At 48.2% G+C, this 18,438-nt stretch overlaps 1 protein-coding gene across 2 annotated transcripts; it reads left to right on the top strand.

Moving 5' to 3' along the window:
• The first annotated feature begins 909 nt into the window (after positions 1-909).
• dcaf1 (ddb1 and cul4 associated factor 1) lies at positions 910-15,994 on the top strand. Of its 2 annotated transcripts, none has more exons than XM_083674471.1 (25): positions 910-1,048; positions 1,995-2,115; positions 2,359-2,435; positions 2,531-2,604; positions 2,740-2,853; positions 3,187-3,324; positions 3,556-4,173; positions 4,523-4,624; positions 4,757-4,915; positions 5,017-5,196; positions 5,594-5,803; positions 5,936-6,105; positions 6,333-6,457; positions 6,821-7,056; positions 7,288-8,357; positions 8,508-8,706; positions 9,013-9,095; positions 9,926-10,010; positions 10,402-10,635; positions 10,951-11,044; positions 12,604-12,708; positions 12,925-12,998; positions 13,158-13,250; positions 13,513-13,786; positions 14,170-15,994. In XM_083674471.1, the coding sequence occupies exons 2-25, from the start codon at positions 2,003-2,005 to the stop codon at positions 14,226-14,228; spliced, it is 4,686 nt and encodes a 1,561-aa protein (XP_083530597.1). In that variant the 5' UTR covers positions 910-1,048; positions 1,995-2,002; the 3' UTR covers positions 14,229-15,994. The 2 variants fall into 2 exon arrangements, with proteins under 2 accessions (XP_083530597.1, XP_083530598.1); XM_083674472.1 differs by having other exon boundaries at positions 14,173-15,994.
• The last annotated feature ends 2,444 nt before the right edge of the window (positions 15,995-18,438 follow it).

Genomic DNA, 18,438 nt, shown 5'->3' on the forward strand with positions numbered 1-18,438 from the left:
CATCAGATCTTGATGAACGAATTATTCAAGTTGAAAATCTTTACTGATGTACATTGTATAATTTGTTGAGAACAAAATGGCGTAACAACGGTCAATGGAAACCAAAATCATCAACCCATTGAGGGCTGGATTCAAAATCACACCGAAAATCAAAGTAAAAAATTCAAATCACAGGCTGATCCAACTTGTGTGAATTTTACTTTTGGTCAGACACATGCACACCAGTAGCTTGCTGGAGGTCATTTTGTAGGGCTCTGGCAGTATCCTCCTGTTCCTTCTCGCACAAAGGAGCAGATACCGGTCCTGCTGTTGTGTTGATGCCCTTCTACGACCCTGTCCAGCTCTCCTCGTGTAACAGCCGGTCTCCTGGTATCTCCTCCATGCTCTTGAGACTGTGCTGGGAGACACAGCAAACCTTCTTGCGACCGCACGTATGGATGTGCCATCCTGGAGGAGCTGGACTACCTGTGCAACCTGAGTGGGCTGCAGGTACCGCCTCATGCTACCAGTAGTGACAAGGACACTAGCAGAACACAAAACTAGAGAAGAATCAGTCAGGAAGGATAAGGAGAGAGCAATTGTCTGTGGCCACCACATGCAAAACCATTACCTTTTTGGGGGTTGTCTTGCTTTTGCCTCTCCAGTGCACCTGTTGTCACTTTCATTTGCACCAAAGCAGGTGAAATTGATTCACAATCACTTGTGCTTCCTAAATGGGCAGATTGATTTCCCTGAAGTTTAAGTGACTTGATCAGTGTATTATGACAAAATCCACATCAAAACAAAAGGAGAGTCCTTTCACTCACGCTTCGCAACTGCGTCATTAAAAATCGACAACAGTCGCTGAACTTCTGACGCGAAGAACGTGTTCGCCATAATAAACCCTAAACACAAGGCTGAGCAAAAAAACGAGTGATAACAAGCTGGCAGAGAAGCCATAGTTTGTATTGTTTTCAGCAATACACATCTAGATAGCTAGTGTGTGTTGGGATTTTTACAGTATATTTTTGTGGAAGGCAGGAGAAGGAAAATAGAGCTGAATAACAAGGTAAGTGTTAGCCTAGCTTGCTATGTATATCGTACGTAGCCAACCAGAGCTAGCCAAGCCAGCAGTATTGGTGCGTGGTGTCGGAGACAGACGAGTATAGCTCCCAGCTTGTTGGTGCGGGTCAGTCACAGCTCAAACACTAAGTCATGGAATAAGCTAGTTAGTCCAAGCTAAGTTGTCCAGCGTTGTGCGAGTTTGCTAGCGAACGAACCAGCCATTGCATTTCCGTAGCCAACTTAACTGGCTTATAGCCAGACAAATATAAACACTGAATACTAGCCACATCTGCGGTGGTGTCAGGCACACTACAGTAGCTTTCTAACTAGCAGGTTAGCTCGCTAACGTAGCGGTAGTGTCAGCAAATCGCCACACAGAGGAAGCGAATTTGCAAGCCAGATGCATGCGTATTTCCAGTCGCATGAATGCACAACGATGTAAAAGCTGGTAACGTTAGCGCGCAAGTGGTGATGAAAACTGGCCCAAGCTGTCAAGCGTCTGAAACGCATCGGAGCCACAATATTGTTCAAGCAAAATGAAAAGCCGATGCTGCAAATCACTGGACCGTTTCCAGAACCGCACGCATGGTAAAGACCGAATCACCTGTTGGCTGTTGGGAGTCCTCAGGGAGCACTGCCTGCAGCTGTTCTGTAGGATGGCTTTATTCTCAAAGGTCCCTTTGAGACTAACTTGCAACTGCAGAAGAGGAAGGTGTGGTTTTATTTGTCTATTTAAGGAGTAAATCAGTTAGAAAGTGTCAGACAATAATTGTTTATGACGAGCCATAATATTGTCATTGTTGACTATTACACTGTTACTTTTAACTGTTAAATTATATCGTTCCTTCACTTATGTACACCAGTGTAGGTTGTTGTGAGTAGTATTTACTAATTCATTTATATGTTGTAAAACAAGAATCTCTCAATATTACCGTTTTTCTTTCTGTCAGGCCAGACCATGGCATCGGCATCTGCCAGTGTGGACTCCAAGGCAGAGCTGACTGCTCTGTTGGAGCAGTGGGAGAGGGAGCAGCAAGGTAGCACTCAGGACCTGGTCAACATCATCACAAAGTGAGTGTGTGTCTGTCTGTGTCAGATTTTTTTGTGTGTTTGTGAAATAACAGTGATAGGGTAAGCCTTAGGTGAAAGCAATCCACTTTCCCAATAGTACAATACTCTCCCTTCATGTAGAAGGAAGTAGAGTTGATGGGAAACAGGTTTGTTATTTATCTGAACGCGGGAGTATAGTAATTCAGGCACAGAAGAGGTAGCTTAATGTTTGGATGTTTTTATCATGTTTTCTTTCATTTTCAGAATCTCAGAGCTTGTGGAGAGAGAAACTGAGGAATATCACAAAGCTGATCCTGATCCTTTTGATGACAGGCATCCTGGTAAGGATGATTTCGCAAGGCATTTGTAATGGCTGTACTAGCTTTGATGGTTTTGAAATGTGGTAGGTGCTTAACTTTTGTCTCTTGCTCGTTAGGGAGAGCTGATCCGGAATGCGTTTTAGGACACCTGCTCAAGATCCTGTTCAAGAATGATGACTTCATGAATGCGGTAAAAACTGATAGCGAGTTGAATTGTCATGGTTATGTCAGCATTTCAGAAGTGTCAGCACTCCATCTTGTGAGTGTACACCATCTTGGACTGAGGGCCGCATTTGATTTGCTGTGTAAACCTCTGTCTTCCTAGCTGGTGAACAGCCATGTGATGACCAGCAGAGAGCTCCCCCTCAACACAGCAGCCTGTCGTCTGCTCCAGAACATCATACCTGGGCTGGAGACCGCTGTGGTCTTTCAAGAGAAGGTAGGCTACATCTTAGAGGACGAAGACTGTAGAAAAGAAGAAGGTAGGCTACATCCTAAATAGAGGACGAAGACTGTAGAAACAACCCTGTCAATTCAACCTCCTCTAAATGTGACGTAATATATATATATAATTGTACCATTTAGCTGACGCTTTTATCCAAAGCAGCATTGCAGTGAGTGCATACATTTCAGTATATATGGTCCCAGCGGGAATCAAACCCACAACCAAAGCGTTGTTAGCGCCGTGCTCTACCAACTGAGCCACAGAGGACCACATGTCTAGACAGTCAACCATCTTTTGGGATATTTCATGCGTGTGTGTATGTCACAGGAGGGCATTGTGGAGAGGCTGTTTAAATGGGCCAAGGAGGCTGAGCAACCCCTGAGGATCTACGCCACAGGCCTCTTAGCTGGAGCCATGGAGAACCAGGACATTGCTGCCAACTACCGGGAGGAGAACTCTGTCCTGGTCAGTCAGAATACCGCTCATTCAAATCTCACTCATTGGATGCAATGTCTTCAATGTTGGTAATTTTTAAAGGACTTGTTGTTGCACAAGGCTTGCAAATAGCAACAAAGTGTGCACATAAAAAAAAATGGAAAATATGGGATCAGTAGCAATAACACTGTATCACCACTGGTCTGTGCCATTTTGTTACCCGTCAGTGGTTTAACTGCTGGTACGTCTCTCTCTCTCCAGGTGCCTCTGATGCTGCAGCGGCTGCGTGAGCTGCAGGACAAGGAGGCGGAGAGCAGGAAGGAGTTCAAGAGGCCCAGTCCCAGGAAGATGCTGAGTGAGCCTCTGCTTCCTCTGGATGAGGAGACCGTTGACGGGGGCTTTGAGGACGCCTCCTTCCCCCCGGGCAAAAACGGCACCGAGAGGGACGAGATGGGGCCAGGAGAGGAGAACAGAGGCGAAAACCTGTTCTCCGCGCTGGAGTCTGAGAACGAGCTGTCGTTCCACCTCAACTCCTGCCTCAAGACCAGCAGCCGCGCCAACTCCTTAGTCAAGGGCATGATGAAGCCGGCGTCTGCCCCGGGGCAGCTCTCGCACCGAGACGGTGCCGACGGGAGGGCGGAGGGCAACAGCGGCAGCCTGAAGAGGAAGGCGGAGAGGGAGAACGGGCGTAAGGCCAAACAGAAGCTGAATTTCTCCCTGCCTGACCCGGAGAGGAACTTCAGTGAGCTGTCCAACAGCAGCTGGTCAGAGATGAGTCCCTGGGTGATTGGGAACAACTATCACCTTTACCCTCTGACCCCGGAGATCGAGCAGAGGCTCATTCTGCAGTACCTCACCCCGCTCGGGGAATACCAGGAGGTGAGAGCATATGACATCACACAGGCAGCACGTATGTCTGTGGCGTGTGACAGTGACTCTGTTGATGGTCTTGTTTTGCTGCAAGTCCTCATTTGAAGATATATATATGTATATTCTTTTTAATCACACATGGTTTTTGTGTGCATTTGAGTGTTGTTGCAATTGATGCTGATTGTTTTCAGCTCTTCATAAACCTGCCAGCAGGTGTCAGTCTCACTAGTTATGAGGGGATGTATGCGACATGGAAAATGTCGGGTCTCCCCATGTCATGTGATGTGAACACATGATGTACGTGCTTCCAAAGCATCTTGCAGTGTATGAAACATGTGCCCCTTCCCTCCTTCTGCAGCTCCTGGCTGTGTTCATGCAGATGGGGGCTCGTGAGCTGCTCATGCATTACATGGACCTGAAGCAGACAAACGATGTCCAGCTCACTTTCGAGGCACTCAAGGTATCCCACCTGCAGATTACCCCGTCTCCCTTGTTGTGAAATAAGCTATTTATCTTCAGATGAAACAGGGCCATTCTCCCAGGCTTGTCCTTCTGGTTTTCACTCCATCTCTCTCTCTCTGTGTTTCTGTAGTACCTGGCCTCTCTGCTCCTGCATAAGAAGTTTGCCGCAGAGTTTGTGGCTCACGGGGGCGTTCAGAAGCTTCTGGAGATCCCGCGTCCTTCCATGGCCGCCACAGGCGTGTCTCTGTGCCTCTACTACTTGGCCTACAACCAGGACGCCATGGAGAGGGTATGTACGACACAGCCACTACCTGACACATTTCTCTGTCCTAGTCTGTCCCTGTTCCTGTGTGTTGACACGTTTACATGTCCCTCTGTGTTGCCCCCCAGGTGTGTATGCTGCCCTACACCATCCTGTCTGACGTGGTCAGCTACACCTTGTGGCTGCTGGAGTGTTCCCACGCCTCGGGCTGCTGCCACTCCACCATGTTCTTCTCCATCTCCTTCTCCTTCCGCGTCGTGCTCGAGCTCTTCGACAGGCAGGACGGCCTGCGACGCCTCGTCAACCTGGTAGGAACCCGATCAGTACGGCTTTACGGTGCCGAAGTTAGGTTTGTTAGATCTGGGGGGCGGCAGGTAGCCTAGAGGTTACAGAGGCCGGCCAGCAACCGGTAGGTCGGTAGCTAGGTCACTGGTTCGATTCCCACCCCAGGAGGGAGTCGGATGTGAGCTGGTGACTGGAGGGTTGCTGGCATCATATCTAAGGTGCCTACCACTGCCGTTGTGCCCTTGAGCAAGGCCCTAACTGCTCCAGGGGTGCCGAAGATGGCTGACCCTGTGCCCAGAGCTCTGAGCTCTGTTCTCCCTACAATTGATTCAAATTGATTGCATGGCGAATAAAACATTGTTTGTTTGTTTGTTTGTTTGTTTGCATGTTTGTGAACTACCGTGATCTCATTGATTCCAGATCAGCACGTTAGAGATCCTGAACCCTGAGGACCAGGGGGCGCTCCTGAGCGACGACGAGATCTTCTCCAGCAGGCAGACGGCCAAGCACACCTGCATGGCCCTGCGCAGGTACTTCGAGGCTCACCTGGCCATCAAGGTGGAGCAGGTCAAGCAGTCCCTACAGAGGACTGAAGGGGGCGCTCCCATTCACCCACAACCTTACTATAAGGTAAGAGGAACAGGTCATCTAATGTGAGAATAGGAATAACAATCCACTGCAAAACTTTATGCTTTCTTAATATGTGGTTCATATGATGAAGTGATGTTTTTTTCCTGTAGTGATCCTGTTGTTTCCCCTTAGGCCTGCAGCTACACCCATGAGCAGGTGGTGGAGATGATGGAGTTTCTGATCGAGTACGGCCCAGTGAGGCTGTACTGGGAGCCGGCAGAAGTCTTCCACAAGCTCTCCTGTGTCCAGCTCCTCCTGCAGCTCATCTCCATCGCCTGCGACTGGAGGACATACTACGGCAGGTGAGGACAGAGACCTCGGTTGTGTTTTTATCACACGCCTTGTGAAATTAACGTACTCATTCGGCGAGAGCCTTCGTTAATGCTGGTGCCAAGCCTTTGATGATAAAGAAGTGAAATGCTACAGTAAAATATGTCTTGAAAGAAATATAAAATTATGCTTTAATGATCTTTAACACATGCTCTTTTTTTCTTGTATTTATTTATTTTTTTAAATTTTTATTTTTTAGGAGTGACACAGTGCGTTACGCCCTGGACATCCTGAGCATCCTGACAGTGGTGCCTAAGACCCAGCTGCTGATGGCTGAAGCTGTGTCTGTGCTGGACGAGGGGGGCTCTTCTGTCTCCACAGTGGGTACGTACACTAAGGCTGCCTGCCCTCTCTACCTCAGGTATCTACACTCTCTCACACACACACACACACACACACACACACACACACACACACACACACACACACACAGAGTAAACACACACACACACACACACACACACACACACACACAGAGTAAACACATACACACACAGTAAACATACACACACACACAGAGTAAACACATACACACACAGTAAACATACACACACACACACACACACACACACACAGAGTAAACACATACACACACGCACACGCACAATGTTCTCGCAAACATCCAACACCACTGTCTCTACTCAAGGTTACAATTCTAAACGGCAGGGCTTTCTCCCGGTCCCTCAGGCATGAGTATAGTCCTGCTGGTGGCCGAGGGGGAAGTGTTTGTGAACGACGCTGAGATCCAGAAGTCGGCCCTGCAGGTGGTCATCAACTGCGTGTGCGCTCCGGACAAGCGCATGTCCAGCATTGGCAAGTTCATCTCGGGCACGCCTCGACGCCGCCTCCCCCAGCAGACCAAGACCAGCGAGAGCGTGCTCGCCAAGATGTGGAACGTGGTCCAGTCCAACAACGGCATCAAGGTGGGGGCCAGCTGGGATAAATGTCGGACCGGTTGTTTATGTTCTTCACTGATATTCATTCTTCAGCTGTTTTGACAGTTTATTTTTTTTTTGCGGAGTATGTTAGTTTTGACTGCTTCGTACCATTTCATTCAACACCCCCCTCCTCCTCCTCCTCCTCCTCCTCCTCCCGGTAAACTGGTAGTGTATTTTCTTGCTGATGACATCCCGGATGTTTGTGTCTGTCTCTAGGTGCTGCTGTCTCTGCTGACAGTGAAGATGCCCATCACAGATGCGGATCAGATCCGTGCTCTGGCCTGCAAGGCCCTGGTGGGTCTCTCCCGCTCCAGCTCTGTCAAACAGATCATCAGCAAGCTGCCTCTGTTCAGCAGCAGTCACATTCAGCAGCTCATGAAGGAGCCCGTGCTCCAGGACAAACGCAGCGAGCACGTCAAGTTCTGCAAGTTCGCTGCCGAGCTCATCGAGAGGGTCTCTGGCAAACCCCTCCTGATCGGGACGGACGTGTCTCTTGCCTGGTTACAGAGGGCTAACGTGGTGGCCCAGTCCAGGATCTCTTTCCCGGAGAAGGAGCTCCTGCTGTTGATCCGGAACCACCTAGTGGCCAAAGGGTTGCATGACACGGCCACAACTCTGACCAAGGAGGCGGACCTCCCGATGGCGCTCATCACCCACCCCTCGACCTCCGCCTTCCCCCCGGTCGCCGTCCCTCCTCCCCCCGTGTCTCCCGCCACTGTCCTCCCCCGCACCCCCCGGCTGGCCAACGGGGTCGCGGGGCGCCTGGGAAGCCACGGCTCTCTCTCTTTCACGCCGTCGTTGGTTCACTCCTTTTCCCGCCCCTCGACTTCGCAGCTCCTCGCGGCGCCCCTCACGTTCCCGCCCGCCTCGGCCCCTTACCAAAGCAACGGCTCTCCCCTAATAGGCCGGATCCTCTTCACCCGGGAGCGGCCGTCACCGTGCGGCACCGTGAGCTGTAAGAAGACGCGGGTGCTGCGGCAAAAGTCGGACCACGGGGCTTTCAGCCAGAGTCCCGCCATGAAGAAGCAGCTGGACCGGCACCTGCCCTCCCCCCCCGCCCTGGACAGCATCATCACAGAGTACCTGAGGGAGCAGCACGCGCGCTGCAAGAACCCCGTCACCACCTGCCCCCCCTTCTCCCTCTTCACCCCCCACCAGTGCCCCGAGCCCAAGCAGAGGCGCCAGGCCCCCACCAACTTCACCTCCCGCCACACGCGCAGGGTCGTCTACCCCAAATACGGAGGTGTGGACGGAGGGTGCTTCGACAGACACCTCATCTTCAGCAGGTGAGGATCCAGCTCCATCAGGGTCTTGACATTGGTCGAGGGTACCTCACTGTTTTACCGGCAACAGGTAACTGTTTTTTGTTGTCCTCCCTTACGGGGGTGGAAGATTGTTTTATTCTACATTTTTATACTTCTGTGTCCTCTCTTCAGGTTCCGGCCCATCTCTGTTTTCCGTGAGGCGGACGAGGACGAGAGCGGGTTCATGTGTTGTGCCTTCTCTGCCCGCGAGCGCTTCCTGATGCTGGGGACGTGTACGGGGCAGCTCAAGCTCTACAACGTGTTCACGGGGCAGGAGGAGGCCAGCTACAGCTGCCACAGCTCTGCCATCACACACCTGGAGCCCTCGCGGGTCAGTGGGGCTCAATACCGAGTCTGATACATTTCCACCCATCTGAACGTCTTTTGACGGCATATATATATATATATATATATATATATAAAACATTGAATGAGAAGTGTGTCCAAACTTTTGACTGGTACTGTACGTCTGATTTCAGCGTTTTTCGCATTTTTCCAATGACACAATCTCAGTTGTACGCTGGAGGGCCCACACCCAACTTTCCCTACAGATTACCATTGGCGTTGCGTAATGCGAGAGGAAAAGGTTGTCCAAGTCCGCATGTTTTTCCTCATTCTTCTTGTCTTGTCTCATCAGGACGGTTCTCTGTTGCTGACGTCGGCATCGTGGAGTTACCCCCTGTCTGCACTCTGGGGCATGAAGTCAGTGTTCATCATGAAGTAAGTGACGTAGAAGCACGGCAGACACACCCTGACACCCACACACACAGACCCACACACACAGACCCACACACACAGACCCACACACACAGACCCACACACACAGACCCACACACACAGACCCACACACACAGACCCACACACACCCACACACACACACACCCACACACACAGACCCACACACACAGACCCACACACACCCACACACACACACCCACACACACAGACCCACACACACAGACCCACACACACACACACACACACACCCACACACACAGACCCACACACACCCACACACACAGACCCACACACACACACACAGACCCACACCCACACACACACAGAAGAACACAACCTCCCCGCCTTCTCCTACCAATGACGCAGAACAGTATAGTTTTGAGTACACAAAAGATTACCCCACCAAGGTTGCTATCTGGCCAGCATAGAGTTTATTGCCCCCCAGAATACCACTCTCCTCATTTCTGTTTCTATGAGGTGTTCTGTTTGTTCTATGTCTGTGGTCTGCTCAGTCATACAGCTGCTCAGTGCTATCAGAATAGGGAGCTGCCGTAAGGGGACGTGCTGTTTAATTATGCACACTAACTGCCTGAGGGCTCAGATCACCACTTCATGGCACACAGACAGCAGGCTTCATTCTCCCCACAGCTTAACCATAGCAACGTCGGGGCTCTTATAATTAAATCAGAGCGACATTGGACAAGAATTATGAAACCGCCAAGTCACACAGTTTAAATAATGGTTTTAAAGTTTGCCAGGGATTTTTGTGTGTGTGTGTGTGTATCTATAAAGGTTTTCTTTTTCTTTCCCAGACATTCCTTTTTGGATGACCATTACGTGGAGTTCAGTAAACTGTCACAAGACAGAGTCATTGGCACAAAGGAACACATAGCTCACGTAAGTTTGTTTTGATACTATTCTATGCAAGCGTGAGAACCAGCAAGCTGGTCAGGTGTTTTAAAAAAAATATATATATATATGTTTTAGGGCATTTCTGCTTCATTGGGATAGAGATTGTAGAGATTGACAGGAAGGATGGGTGAGAGAGAGAGAGGAGGGATGACATGCAGGATATGTCGATGGCCGGAATCGAACCAGGGACCTTGCGATGATATGATATGCGCTTTAGTGTGCTACGTCGCTGAACGCCCCCCTCAGGTGGGTTTAAACCCCAATAGTCGTTCCCAACTTTACCAACGACCACTCTAGGTATGAAACAGACCGGGTAGTTATTCCAGATAGAAATATCAGAAAATCGTTAAATCTCTGGTCATCATTTCTTTTTCAGATATACGACATCCAGACGGGGCAGAAGACCCTGACCCTGAACAACCCGGACCTGGCCAACAATTACAAGCGCAACTGCGCGACCTTTAACCCCACGGACGACCTGGTGCTGAACGACGGGGTGTTGTGGGACGTGCGTTCGGCTCAGGCCATCCACAAGTTTGACAAGTTCAACATGAACATCAGCGGAGTGTTCCACCCCAACGGCATGGAGGTCATAGTTAACACAGAGATCGTATCCTTCACCGAGACGCTGTGTGCTCTTTGATGTTCTTCTGAAAGCAGGATGTATGTGGAGTGCAGTCTCAAACAGTGGCTAAATAATATTTTCTTATGTTTTTGGGTTTCTTGTTGTTGTTGTTCTTGTTCTTCTTCTTGTTCTTCTTCTTCTTCTTCTTCTTCTAATAATTGTTAAGGGTGGGCAGGGGATTGATTGATAGAAAAGATAGACTTATGAGCGGTTCATTTCAGCTGTGGTTTCAGTCCATGTTTACACTGAGGTGTTTTATAGAAAGTGAGGATGTGATGGTCCTTAACAATGGCTCGTCAGTGGGACATGCGGACCTTCCACCTTCTGCATACAGTACCGGCACTGGACCAGTGCAGGATTGTCTTCAACAACAACGGCACTGTCATCTATGGAGGTAAAGCCCGGTGCACTGCGTGATGGGAAATGAAGTACAAGCGCTTGCATGCCAATGACCCATTTAAAGCCTTCAAACCTTTTACGAAACAGGAAACAGTTAGCACTTAGCAGGTGACTGTGTGTGAGTGAGAGAGAGAGAGAGAGAGAGAGAGAAAGAAGAGAACAAGAAGTTGTAAGTGTGAAGTGGTTTGTGAATCTAATAGCGGATGGAGGGGTGTGTGTGTGTGTGTGTGTGTGTGTGTCCTTATGGATGGAGGTGTGTGTGTGTGTGAGTGTGCACACACATGGAGACGTGTGAACAGTGCCTGTAGAGGTGTGTGTTTCATGCCACAAGGCCCCGCTGAACCATATGGGCAGGAGTCTTTGCGCTGGGCTGGCGATGGAGGGAACCAGATGGTTCACACAACCTCACAGCCAGAGCCATGTGCCATGTGCCACGAGGGCTCCACCAGTACCAGGGCCACTCTAACCATTCAGTGGCCAGAACCATGATGGATCCTCCCACACCCGCAACAGCTAACAGTACAGCTCAGCTGCAGTTAGCAGTATTAGGGTCAATTCCACTCTAGTTAGGAAAACAATTACAATTCAAGTATTGGAAAGCGATATTTGTTTTCGGTCAGTGAAGACTTTGTGGTTGGTGCATTTCAGTTCACTTTCTGAATTGACCCTAACCCTGGTAGGCTGTAGGGCTGGGACCTAACCCTGGTAGGCTGTAGGGCTGGGACCTAACCCTGGTAGGCTGTAGGGCTGGGACCTAACCCTGGTAGGCTGTAGGGCTGGGACCTAACCCTGGTAGGCTGTAGGGCTGGGACCTCAGGATACGATACATGGGTCACAATACTATTGCAATATAATACGAATAAAAATGTAACAGAAATTTCAGCCTGCTGTGTCCCACTTTAGTAGTCTGTACAGTATGTATATGTTGTATATGTACAGTACCAGTCAAAGGTTAGGGTTAGCGTTAACAGCTCCTTGCCAAGAGTGTGCAAAGCTGTCATCAAAGCAAAAGGTGGCTACTTTGAAGAATCTAAAATATAAACCACATTCTGGTTTGTTTCACACTTTTTTGTTTACTACATAATTCCATATGTGTTCCTTCATAGTTTTGATGTCTTCAATATTAATCTACAATGTAGAAAATAATAAAAAAAATTAAGAAAAAAATAAAATAAAGAAGGTGTGTCCAAACTTTTGACTGGTACTGTATGTGTATGATGCTAGGGCTGGATTATCGATACAGTATCGTGAAAAAGAATATTGCGGTAATCGGCCGTATCGGGTTTTGATTGCACAGCCCTACATGCCCTGAGGGCCCGGCCCACACACCAGTACCAGCATCTAACCTCTCGGTGGCCAGAACCACGTGAACTACAGCCGTAACTATCCACCTGTCTGTCCATCTGTCCGGTGCTGTATGCGACCGCTCTCCCGGGCCCTTAGACACCGCTACGTCTTTGTCCATGCCCGTCCACCCGTCCCTCCTTGCTTGATCGCTGCCAGCTTTATTGGCTCCTTTCTGAGTGACTCTCTGTTGTCTGTGTTGTTTCCCAGCGATGCTACAGGCCGACGATGAGGATGACATGATGGAGATGCAGATGAAGACGCCCTTCGGCTCTTCCTTCAGGACGTTCAACGCCACCGACTACAAACCGATTGGTGAGGCGTCTCTGTGGACAGCGGTGTCCCAAATGATACTCTAGCTCGGGGAAATCTCTAGCGTCTGAAGCGTCTTGCTTTGGCATGTGGTTCTTTGTTTTGTGTCCTACGTGAATGCTTTTGGTTCTGTAGAAATGTGTTGTACTGTGTGTCTGTAGTGACCCACATTTGAATAAGATGGTCAGTAAAACCATGTCCACCTCTTCTCCCCCCCAGCCACTATCGATGTGAAGAGGAATATATTTGACCTCTGCACAGATACGAAAGATTGCTACCTGGCTGTGATTGAGGTAAGTCTTTGTCATCTGTTCCGGAATAGATTAAAGCAGAACGGAAGGAGATGAGATCAGTTTGGAAGGAATGGAGATTAGTCCGAGAGACACAACTGGTGGTAAAGTGGCAGGTGTAGAGGTTTCCTCACCCTCTCCTATGCCGTGTTTCACCTCTAGAACCAGGACTCCATCAACACAGACACGGTGTGCAGACTTTACGAAGTGGGCCGGCAGAGACTGGCTGAGGAAGAGGAAGATGAGGAAGATCAGGTAAAGGATACAACCCTCCCCTCTGCACCCCTACACACACTCAGAGAGCCCCTCTCGTGAATGTTTGTTGTTGTGAATTTATCAAAATTGATTATTGATTATTAATATTGATTGGTTGGTTGAGCCAAGAAACATGACTGGAAAGAGGGGGGGCCAAGATGACTGTGTTACAAGGTTTGGGTTTCTAGGACATACCTTGGTGGTATAGCCTGTGAAGTGTTGTCCTCATGCTGGCTGTTGTTGAACACTTCTGCCTCATCAGGAGGATGACGATCAGGATGATGACGACGACGACGACGACGAAGATGACTCTGACGACGACATCGACACGGACCCCCTGATCGCCGAGCTGGGAGAGAACGCGGGGGAGGAGGATGAGGAGGAGGACGAAGAGGAGGAGGATGGGAATGATGACTTTTCTCCCTCCGACGACGAAGAGGTCGCCCGCCTGCTCGAGGAGGATGGTGATGAAGAGGATGATGACGACGATGACTCTGATGACAATGAGGAAGATGCGGACCTCGCCCTAGAAAACAGTGAGTAATGGTGTTGTTTTTATCATCTTCCCATAGACATCCAAATATAGAATGTGAGGTTGAAGATGAGTTTGAATGTAGGTTTTTTTGTTTTCTTTTATCTGTATTTGATCAGGTAATTTCCTCTCTCTCACCTGGATGAGTAATGGTTGTTATTTTGCTGAGCTAGTGTTATTCCAGAGATTAGAAAGATTGACAGGATCAAAGCAAGTCACAGAGAAAGAGAAAGAGATTGATGTGGAACGCTAACAGACTCTCTGAGGGCCTGTTGCAGAAGACATTTCGCTTGCCTTTTGGCATTTTTATGCCGACTCGTGACTTATGCAGTATTCTGTCCCTGTACTCCCAGACCTCCTATATTTGCTTTCTTTCTGTCAACCCAGCAGACAGCTCTGACAACTCAGACCTTGAGGATGACATCATCTTATCCCTGAATGAGTGAGGAGCCGTCATCATCAGGGACAGCCAAAGTAGGACAACAAGTCCTCACTCCTGGAACGCTCCCATGGGTGGACACTCATAAACAGAGAACAGACAGTAAGCTACAGTTAGACAAAAGGACGAGACGGGACGAGAGAAGAAGAAGGAGGAGGAGGAGGAGGAGGATACCTGGAGGACAAAGTGGGATATCTGACGGAGGCAGAAGTGCCAGTATGGAATTCTGTTGCAGGCCCCGCCCCACCCCTGTGAGAAGCTGATTGGTGGGGAGTCTGAGTGGAGTGCCTGAGGAGACACAGAAATATAATTCCTGGGGGGTGGGGGGGGGGGAGATATGTATATAATATAGTTTTATATAACATGTTGGACTTGACAAGAGTGAAAAGAAAAGCCTTAATGGTTGGTTGGTTGTGCCAAAAAGAAAAGAGTTTGTATAGACACAATGGATAGGTTATTCTTTTGTATTTCTTTAACAAAGCTCTTTCAAAAGTATTTCCCCTTTTTGATATGGACTATCCACCATTTTATAGAATCCTGATTGGCAACAGTTTAGGCTATTTTAGATAGGCCAGGCGCACACAAGATGGAAACTTTGCCTCTCTGAATTGGTGAGTTAAAAGTGTACAGCTTGACAACAAAAGCTCACTGCACCACCACCTCTCATGTGGCCTGGAAAGACTGAGATGCTGCTTGAGGCCACCACTGTAGCGAACGCACACACACACACACGCACACACACACACACACACACCTCTGAGTCTGTGGAACCAAACCGCCCATATCCTCGGGTTCACCTCCACTGTGTACCACCTACTGTATCACAATACAAAGGTAACCAATGACCAAGGCGTCAACAAACAGCAGTGCCATCATTGACCATCACCTCTCTATTTCACTGTGTCGTCATAGGAATGGAACAAACATGGTGCTCTTAAAAATGCCTAACACGGGCATGGAAGTATAAAACTGTGGACTCGGATATTGTCAGCACATGATTGACGTAATTGTGTGTCGACTTAAAGAGGCCTTAAAGGATGCCTTCCTTTTTTCTTTTTTTTTCTTTTTTTTTTTATAAATAAAGAAACCTGTATTAATTTGGCTTGACGTGTTTGATGAGCCTGTGCTGTCCACACAACAATGCTCCTATTACAGAGAGGAACACATGCTGTATCTGAAGTTTGAATTTGAAATGAAGTGAGAATTGGATTTTTGCGTTCATTGGACGTTTTGCTTTTTGTGTTCATTGGACTGCTGTTGGATAGTTACAGTTATACCTGTTTTACGCTTCATTTTACCCTTTTGAATTTGATTGGTCCTTTCATTTAATCTGACCAGAGGCAGAAATTGAAAACTTGATTGGCCGTTTGCTAGCTGTCAGTGATGCAGCCACACTGTGTACATTGACTGCCTGAGGTGTGTTAGTTGGATTTATGTTTTCTGAACCTTTAACTCTGTCAGGTGGATGGCGGCTTAAGAAAGCTATTCATGATATAAGAACTCATCCATGGCTGGCTTCATCATTCTGTTGCAACGTCTGTAGTGAGGCAGTCAAAGTGCATATTTAGGATGTCCAGATGTCACGTCTTGCCAATGTTGTTAACGTTGTTCCCCTCCTCCCCCTCATGTTTTTGTTTTCCCTCATATGGAGTCATTATTTTCCTTCTGACACTTTCATCAAGGGTTCACTCTTATGTAAAGTTCCTTAAAACAGTTTCTGTACAGAATGTATGTATCTAAAGTATTTTTACTATAAATAAATTTTCAAAAATGCTCTCGGTGTGTCGTCCCTGTCTGCTGCAGAACCTGGACCCTGAACATTAAAAGTGACTGAGTCTTTACACCCCACAGTCATTATTCAGTTGCTGTGTTGCTGAAGAGCGTCCCTCACACTTCTGCCCACATAGAGCCATGAGTTCAAGGTCACAGCATAAATAAATAGAATATTCCCTGGAACCCCTTATCTAGACGAGAGAATGCAGAAGGGATTTAAGATTTGTTTTTATCGCCACGTAACCGAAGTTGGTTGTATTTGCTTTCGGTACAGCATAGTAACTGACAAAAATTTGCGTATGTCGATACTTTGACGAGGTTGCTCACCATTGCTCATATTGCCTTTACATTTGTAATGCACATTAAGGCCTATTTTACGGATAGAATAGTTATATTTTCAAAGGTTATATTGCCAGCTATTCTGGGAGCATGCGGTACCCTCTGTTAAAAGGGATTATTTCTGTTCTTAGAATTCTCGGCACATAGTGTACACGATATTGTCATGAAATGTTCCCATGGCTGCCCCCACAGATGCAGTGTGTGTGTGTGTGTGTGTACATGTGTACAAGTGTACAGGAGCGAGTGTTCTGTCTGTATTGTGTCAGCGTATGTACGTACATGTGAGTGGGAGCATTTGAGTGTGTGTGTGTGTGTCTGAGGGAGAGAGAGAGAGGGGGGGGGGGGGGGAGAGAGAGAATCTATTTGTGATGCTAAAACTGGCAAGATTAGGTGTGCTTATATATATGGTTCTTATTACCTCCTCCTCTGGCCCCCACCATTATCTGCTGCAAAGGGAGAGTGAGGAGACGGCTCTCCCTGTGTTAGGCGACCCTCATACCCATACAGACCACTCATCTCCCCAGCCCTCCGTTCTACACAGAGCTGCTGTGTAGGGATAGAGGCAAGACACTGTAAACTCACCCCAAACTAGTGGGGACAGAAAGGTTCAAAAGGCATCTTAGAGATTTCCCTGGGATGTCTTGGAGCATGTAGAGACTGACAAATAAGGATGGCAATGCTGACACGGTAATTACACTACATAATAATAACCTGTGAAATGCATGTAATTATAGAGAGAAGCGTTACAGTCTAAAGATAACATTTGGATCAAACAGATTCCTGGATAGGTGTGTGTGTGTGTGTGTGTGTGTGTGTGTGTGTGTGTGTGTGTGTGTGAGTGTGTGAGTGAGAGAGGTGTGAGAGAGGTGTTGTGTCAGTATGAGTGTGTGTGTGTGTGTGTAAGAGTGTTCTCTTTGTATTGTATCAGTGAATGTGTGAGTGGGAGCGTTTGAGTGTGTGTCTGAGGGAGGGAGAGAGAGGGGGAGAGGGAGGGAGGGAGAGAGAGAGAGAATCTATTTGTGACGTTAAAAATTGGCAAGATTTTGTGTTCTTATATACTGTATGTGCCGGATTGAAAGTCTTCTTATGTCTGTGTGGGTGATGATGCCAGCAGAGGATCTTGTGAATGTAGTGTAAGTGTTGGAGGCAGAAATACAGTGGGCATGTATTTGTTTGTGTGTCTAAATAAGTACCGTGTATACAGTATGTGTGTAAGAGAGAGAGACAGAGAGAGAGACTAGAGGATGTGTGTGTGTGTGTGTGTGTGTGAGTGTGTGAGTGTGAGAGAGAGAGAGACAGAGAGAGACTAGAGGATGTGTGTGTGTGTGTGTGTGTGTGAGTGTGTGAGTGAGTGTGAGAGAGAGACAGAGAGAGACTAGAGGATGTGTGTGTGTGTGTGTGTGTGAGTGAGTGAGTGTGAGAGAGAGACAGAGAGAGACTAGAGTGTGTGTGTGTGTGTGTGTGTGTGTGTGAGTGAGTGTGAGAGAGAGACAGAGAGAGACTAGAGTGTGTGTGTGTGTGTGTGTGTGTGAGTGAGTGTGAGAGAGAGACAGAGAGAGACTAGAGGATGTGTGTGTGTGTGTGTGTGTGTGAGTGAGTGTGAGAGAGAGACAGAGAGAGACTAGAGTGTGTGTGTGTGTGTGTGTGTGAGAGAGTGAGTGTGAGAGAGAGAGACTAGAGTGTGTGTGTGCGTGTGTGAGAGAGAGACAGAGAGTGAGAGAGACAGAGCTGAGAGAGTGTGTGTGTGTGTGTGTGTGTGTGTGTGTGAGAGAGAGAGACAGGGAGAGAGAGAGAGCTGAGAGTGTGTGTGTGTGTGTGTGTGTGTGTGTGTGTGTGTATGAGAGAGAGAGAGAGAGACAGGGAGAGAGAGAGAGCTGAGAGAGTGTGTGTGTGTGTGTGTGTGTGTGTGTGTGTGTGTGTGTGTGTGTGTGTGTGTGTGTGTGTGAGAGAGAGAGCTGAGAGAGTGTGTGGGTAGATGATTGATGAGAAAGCACGGCATGGTTCTTATTACCTCCTCCTCTGGCCCCCACCATTATCTGCTGCAAAGGGAGAGTGAGGAGACGGCTCTCCCTGTGTTAGGCGACCCTCATACCCATACAGACCAC

The sequence above is a fragment of the Argentina silus genome (assembly GCF_951799395.1).
Source record: "Argentina silus genome assembly, chromosome: 8".
NCBI classification, from domain to species: domain Eukaryota; kingdom Metazoa; phylum Chordata; class Actinopteri; order Argentiniformes; family Argentinidae; genus Argentina; species Argentina silus.